Genomic DNA, 7,265 nt, shown 5'->3' on the forward strand with positions numbered 1-7,265 from the left:
TGAGCTTACTTAGGAGCCTTTGATGAGGAACTTTATCAAAAGCTTTTTCTAAGTCAAGGTAAACAACATCTATTGGGTCCCCCTTGTCCACATGTTTGCTCACCCCCTCAAAAAACACTAACAGGTTAGTGAGACAAGATCTTCCCGTACAGAACCCATGCTGAGTCTTACTCAATAGGTTTTGTTCATCAATGTGCCTACTAAAGAACTCTCGGATGTATGCCATCCGGGCCTGGTGATTTATCAGTTTTTAAGTTGTCTTATTGTATTGTTAACAGCCTTGCTCCGATCTTGCAAACTGATTGAGTCGATCCATCTCATATTGGGTCTTCCCCTTTTCCTAGCAGTACAGAATGCAGTCCTAAAACTGTCTTCAACTGCCTCCTGAAGATCGAAAGGGAGGGGTCCAGGTGCACCTCTCTGGGGAGGGTGTTCCGTAACTTGCGCGGGGGGGGCTGCCACTGAAAAGACTTTCTCTTGTGTACCCCCCAAATAAACTTCTTGATGGATGGGACAGTTGGGAGGGCCTTCCCCTCTGATCTAATTTGCAATAGCGCTAATTGAAACAAGAAATAAAACTAGTTGCCAGATAAAAAACAGTACATGGTTATTTGGTGTGAAACAGCTTCATTACACTTGCCTGACGTAACCTGTTTTGCCAGTCTGTCATTAGCAGGTTTGAAAGATTTGACGTTGACTTGGCGATGCTTGGTTGGCGGCAGTTTGCCAACATAGCTCAGAAGATAGGACCAGAACTCAAAAACCGTTTTAAGGTTAGGAGCGGGCTTGCCTTGTCACAAATCCAAGTGACCTTTTCCACAGTCAGCTGAGAGCTTTCTGTACGGTTCCCGTGCCGTTGGACTGGCTGGTCCTTCACCATCATGAGAGGACACGGGAGGGTTTCAGAGGGATAAGAGTTTGATAGTGGGACCAAATAGATTGAATTGGGCACTGGGCCACCCTGTTAAAATGACAACTTTTTGGACTGGATGGGCCTTTGGCCTGATCCAACATTGGCATCTCTTATGTTCTTATGTTCTTAACCATGTATAATTTCCATAGATCTGTTTAGACATTGGGCTGCTTCTGGTAGTCATACACGTTTACAAGCACCTCAGATTCAGACATGGCTGACGAACAGGCCAAATACCAATAACAGGTGTTGTCTGTATTGTCCAGTATCAACCTGGGAGAAGCCTGATGGTTTTGTGTCTTCTTCAAATGGAAGCTGTCAAGAGGAAAGCCATTCTGGAGAGGGCCCGGAAGCAGATTCAAAGGGAGCCAAGTCAGCGGCTGGAAAGGAGGGCAGGCAGGTGGCGCTGCAGGAGCCCCAGCAGAACGTCCGGGTAAGTCGTCCTCTTCCTCCTCTTCCCCCTCGACTAAAGCAGTCAAGCTGTGTGAATGAGCTGAGTTCAGAGAGTACACAGAATCTAGACATTCGGGACTTGAAAACCCAAATAACTTTTGCTCTGTTTTCCAAGCACTTGGTGAATTTGACGACCACTTAATACCTTAACAGACCTCGGCTACTTAGGTTAGCCACACGTGGTCATGTTTCAAAGTAATGCGGATGCCCTGCCTCAGGTGACCTTGCTGGAAAGAAATTTAACTCTTAAATAGGAAATACGTGAACACTTTGCCCAGTTAAGAACGAAATATTAAGGAATGGGTAGGTGGAACAGCATTCCAGGGATACAGATGTTTTAATGTGGATAAGCACTGCCTCCACCGGCATTGGTCTGCAGCTGAACAGCTGGGCTCAAGTCCAGGAGCACCTTGGAGACCAACAAGACTGGGGGGGGGGGTGAGCTTTTGTGAACCACAAGGCTCCCTTGCCAGACGTATCTGGCCAAGAGAGCTCTGACTCCCTCTAAAGCTCCTACCCCGGAAATCTGGTTGGCCTCTAAGGTACTCCTGGGCTCGAGTCCAGCTGTCCTCCCGCATATATAGATACTGATGTGGATGAATGCACGGACCCTGGGCATGGTAACGTCTCTGGAGTCTACTTGGAAACCTCGGCTGGTTCAAAATACAGCAGGTAGAAGGCACACCAGGACTTCCTGGTCGGACCTCATCCTGCTGCCAGTATTAAAACCCTGTGCTGGATCCAGGTGTGTATCTGGGCACGCTTCAGAGTGCTTCCAAGCCCTAGATAGCCTGGGCCCTGGGCATCCAAAGGGCTGCATTCTCTCAAACAAGCCTGCCAGTCAGTATCTGCAAATGAGGCCATTGTCTAGTTAGGTGGGTTGCGTCTGAAGTCCCTGAAGCTGACTTTGTTGACCTTTAGGTGCCAGGTCAGGGTGTGATTATTCTTGGCTTTTAATCACAGATCTGTTGTACGCTGCAGCCGATGTCTCTTTTACGGTTGCCTCTTAGCCTGATTTTGTGGAAGCTGATGACATGCCTAGTATCTGTGAGTGCCTTGCAAATCAGCTAAGAACATAAGGGAAGCCATGTTGGATCAGGCCAGTGGCCCATCCAGTCCAACACGCTGCGTCATGCAGTGGCCGAAACCAAGTTGCCATCAGGAGGTCCACCAGAGGGGCCAAAGCTCCAGAAGCCCTCCCACTGTTGCCCCCCCAAGCACCAAGAATACAGAGCATCACTGCCCCAGACAGAGTGCTCCATCTATCCCTTGTGGCTAGTAGCCACTGATAGACCTCTGCTCCAGATGTTTCTCCAGTCCCCTTTTGAAGCACCACCACTTCCTGCAGCAGTGAATCCCACATGTTAATTCCTCTACGGGTGAAGAAGTACTTCTGTTATCTATTCTAAGCCTACTGCTCATTAATTTCATTGAGTGGCCACAAGTTCTTGTATTGCAAAAAGGGGAGAAAAGTTCTTCTTTCTCTGCCTTCTCAGTCCTGTGCATACTTTTGTTAACCTCTCAGTCATCGTTTCTCCAAGCTAAAGAGTTCAGTTGAAAGGCAAAATAATGTTATTGTATTATAAGCCAAGAAAGAAAAGCAAAGCCTTAATCCCATGCTGAGTTGGGCACATGTAAGCCAATCCAGAGGAAGTGGCACATTCTTCAGTGCTGGTGAAATCCAAGGCCCCTGGAGAAATGCTCAACTTTCTTTGGCTTGCAGCTGCTGTGTCCAGAATCAGTCACATTCTACCAGCAAAGTTCAAAGTAAAGCTGCAGTTTTTGAGCTGGTTGAGCAGTGGTGTTGAACTCAAGGCAGCGGTTTTGACATGTATTCATTTTCTTATTCCCATTCTGTCTAGGTGTATAATGCTTTGGGTGTCTGAATTAAGCAAGCTCTTGTTGGTTGAAGAATGATCCCCACACTTTTTATTTTTAAGTTGTTGACCCTTGTTCTGTTGAAGAGGGAGTGGGGTGGCAGTGGAGCCCTGCTAAGCAAAGGCATCGCCTTCTTTTCCCCTCTTACCTTTTAGCGGAAAACAGAAAGCGATGGAGAAGGCGAGGAAAAGCCTCACAGGCCGAAAAAGATCAGCCCTTACGGAGAATGGCAGGAAGTGAAGTCAGAAAGCACCAGGCCAGAGGGCAGAGCGCCAGCCCCACCGAAAACGTCCCAGGCAGCCTCAGCCGCAGCCAAGCCCTACGGCGAGTGGGAGGAAGTCACCCCAAAGGAAGACTCCTCGTAAGTCGGATTCGGAATTAGAACTAAGAAGGCTGTGGTTAGACTTTTTACACTGGAGCAAACAGTTCTTTTACTTGACTAAAATGTTAGGAAACTGCTTTAGGGTGGTGGTAAGAAACTCAGAAGAGCCCTGCTGGATCAGACCAGTGGACCCCCTAGTCCGGCATCCTGTCTCACTCAGTGGCCAGCCAGTTCCTCTGGAAAAGTGAAGTGAAAAGGGCTTGCAAGCCTGCCTCTCCTCCAGGTTATTAGTACTAGAAACATTTGTATGCCACCTTTCCACCAACCCTATCAGGATTCACAAGGCAGCCGATATAAAAAACATTTGAGCAATTAAAAACACAGTTAAAAGAACAAAATAATTCAGTCAAAAACACATAAACGGACATCACTGAAAGGAGGGCCAGAAACAGCTATTGGGGGTGTGCCAGAGGAGCCACGAAATCTTCACCTGCTGGTGAAAGACGCCAATAGAGGAAGACAGGTGAATCTCCCTGGGGAGGGAGTTCCAGGGTGTTGGTGCCATGACCGAGATGGCCATTTCCGTCTAGTTTCCAAGGGCAGGGGCAACTGAAGCAGGGCCTCTGAAGATGACGGGACGGTATTGTTGATAGTATTGGCTGCACGTGCTGCAGTTTGAGTGAGATGGCATCATGTATGGAGTGTTATTAATGCTAAATTTTAAATTAACAGATTATCTTCTGCTTGTCCTCTTTAGCAGGATTAATGTGCTCTGCTATGATTCTTCTTTAAACATAACTTCATAGTTAACCTTGTCAGAACATAAGCCATTATTTCTTCTTCTTTTTTTAATGCATTCTGGTTTCTTCCTGAGATCCCATGATAGAGGCTAAGAAAAACTATTTACACAGACCCCGTGTACATAGAAGTACTTCATACCAAGATGCTGTTAATTTCTTTTTGATGCTGGGAGGATGCAGGATAATTAAGGCAGCACGATTAGGAGATGCAGTGAAGGAAGGGGGATTCAGAAGGGGTGGGGTGGGGGCTTTGATGAGCATTTTGGCTTCAGACTTCCTAAAACATGCCTGTTGTACTTTGGAGACGCCACATGGTGGCCGTTGCCAAAAATATTGTTTTTCTCTTGTTAAAAAGTTCTCTAGGAATTTCTGACATTGACAATCTGTGCAGCATCTTTCCACATGTTTCTTGTCTCTTGTTTCCAGATTGTTATTTCATCACTTCTATATGGTTTTGTCATTAGCAGAGCTTTATTCTTTCAGATTGCTTCTTTTACTAAAAGTTGGCAACTTTTCTGCCAGAAGCACCTTATTGGTTGCCAACTAGTCATTAAGTGGTTTTAGTATTGTGTAGTTCCAGAGGGCAGCCGTGTTGGTCTGCAGTAGAACAGCCAAATTCGAGTCCAGGAGCACCTGAGAGACCAATGAGATGTTCAGGGGATGAGCTTTCGAGAGCCGCAGCCTCTTTCGTCAGACGTGGAACACTCTGACGACACAGTCAGCAGGCCTAACCACACCAGCCAGACCGTCTCAGGTTCATTCACTTGCTTATCTTCCAGTGTTATATATGCCATCAAATGTCAGCAGGGCCCTTCTCTCTCTACATCTGACAAACAGGTCAGTCCAGTCACAAAAAAATTAATGGACATAAATCTGACACTGAAAACCACAACATTCAAAAACCAGTGGGGGAGAACATTTTAATCTTCCAGGTCATTCCATTGCTGACCTAAGAGCCGCATTCCTCAAACAAAGAAACTTCAAGGGGAGATTATAACGTGAGATTGCTGAATTTGAGGTCATTCACAAGTTCAGAACAATGCCCCGCCCCCCAGACTGAATAGGGACATAGGAGTCTTACCTCACTACAGATGCCAATTTTCTGCCCCCCTATCCCCACAGCATTTCCCCCTCTTCTCGGATCTAGCTGATTACAATGTGCCTGGTCTCTTTGCATCCTGAGTTCCTTCTCGGCAACATCCTTCCCACATGACTCGAATCTAAGTACTCAGGGACCTCCAGTTCCTACTTGTACCTGATGAAGGGAGCTCTGACTCTCGAACGTTCACACCTCAAAAGTCTTGTGGGTCTCTAAGGTGCTGCTGGACTCGAATCTTAGTATTTTATGACACTTGCTGTTAAACTTCTTTTTTTTCTCAACTTTTCTCTCTCAGTGAAAAAGTCGACTTGGAGCTTCCCAGTACAGAGAATGATGTCCCACCAGCCCCAGTTCTGGAAGCGCCAGAGGATGCCAAAATTATATTTAAGGAAAAAACTGTCACTTCCCTCAGCGACACAACAACAGGGGTATCGGTTTTCAAAAAGCGGAAATTCGAAAATGGAAAAGCTAGAAACATACGACAAAGGCTGGACGATCACTGATAGTTTGACCACACTCTCTGGATGCTCTTTCAGGAGATGCAAGGAGAGGAGATTTTTTTTTTTAAGTTTCTTTACAGAAGATGGTTAGAAATTCAGACTTTCTGTCTTCAAACGTGTCCTGTGTACAAATAAGCCCCATTTTTGGTGACACTGTTTTTATTTGCTAGAAAGAATTTTTTTTCATTTAAGCAGCTGTGTAAATACATACATATTTTTTTACATCCCTTATCATATGAACTCCTGTTTTCTGCTGTTGTTTTTTGTTTGGTTGCTTACAATCAGCTTGCTGCTGCATTGTTTTCTAAGAGAAATGGGAATGCAACAACTTCAGCGATTGTCCTGTGCACCCCCAAGTGGGAAGGCATCACTGAGCTCGAGGGAACAAATTCAGACCTGGCGGGCAGTTGCATTCCAGATAGGCCTCTACTGTATGATAGCATTTCTCTTAGGAAAATTAATGGAAGCCCACGAAGCATCAGCCTTTGATTCAAACCATGAATATGTAACGAAACCATTTTTATTCATTTTAGAGAATTGTGAAACCTGATCCAGCAATTAGCTCTAAAAGAAATTCTCATTTGTCTTGATAGAAAGCAGTATTCTGTGTACAGATCACAATATAGTGCCCGGAGCAGATTTGTATATAGTGGAATATCAGTCTTTCACATGATGGGGAACAAGGCAGTCAAACCTTTCCTTGGCATCCTCCCTCCCACATTCCTTGGGTGGGTCATTGATCATTTTTTCCCCTTTGGGAGACGAGGAGGAGACGTCTGTGTGGGCTCCTTCCTTCCTTTGCTTTTAGGTTTGGTGTGGCTCTCAGGTGTCAAGCCCCAGGCGGCTGGCAGCCTTACCTTTCTCATCTACGCAGTGAGAGAATTGAGTTGTGGCCTGTGTGTACTTGGTGCTTGTCTGCAGAAGTGATGACTTGAATACTGTACCTATATAATTTCGCAAATGAAGTAAACGTTTCCATATTCTGCATCATTTCTTGTTCTTCTGCTGATCATGGGGGAGGAAAAGAGCTCTGGAAAAGCTCCTTGTGACTCACTGTCTTTGGTAGTCCCAAGCCCAGTTTCCCCCGCCTAGACGTGTCCAGCCTCTTCTATTCACTGGGTCCATAGTGTAGGAGTGAAAGTTAAAGGAGACCAACTCCTGCACGAAACTGGCAAGATGCAACAGAAAAGTGGGAATGTAAAAGGTGCGCCTATTGCCGCACATGTTCCCTTTCACAAGTATTCTTAGACAAATGTGGGCTCTCTAACTTGGGTTCAGGACATTTATCCAGAACGGCAGC

The 7,265-nt window shown here is 45.9% G+C and overlaps 1 protein-coding gene across 1 annotated transcript in view; it reads left to right on the plus strand.

Moving 5' to 3' along the window:
• WBP4 (WW domain binding protein 4) overlaps nucleotides 1–6,943 on the plus strand; it is a 24,192-nt gene extending 17,249 nt beyond the window's left edge. Inside the window, exons 10-12 of the mRNA XM_015427860.1 lie at nucleotides 1,180–1,346; nucleotides 3,400–3,605; nucleotides 5,761–6,943. Coding sequence (XP_015283346.1) covers nucleotides 1,180–1,346; nucleotides 3,400–3,605; nucleotides 5,761–5,968 — 581 coding nt within the window. The 3' untranslated portion in view covers nucleotides 5,969–6,943. The remainder of the gene's footprint in view (nucleotides 1–1,179; nucleotides 1,347–3,399; nucleotides 3,606–5,760) is intronic.
• Nucleotides 6,944–7,265: the final 322 nt, after the last annotated feature.

The sequence above is a fragment of the Gekko japonicus genome, unplaced genomic scaffold (genome assembly GCF_001447785.1).
Source record: "Gekko japonicus isolate JY-2015 unplaced genomic scaffold, Gekko_japonicus_V1.1 scaffold694, whole genome shotgun sequence".
NCBI classification, from domain to species: domain Eukaryota; kingdom Metazoa; phylum Chordata; class Lepidosauria; order Squamata; family Gekkonidae; genus Gekko; species Gekko japonicus.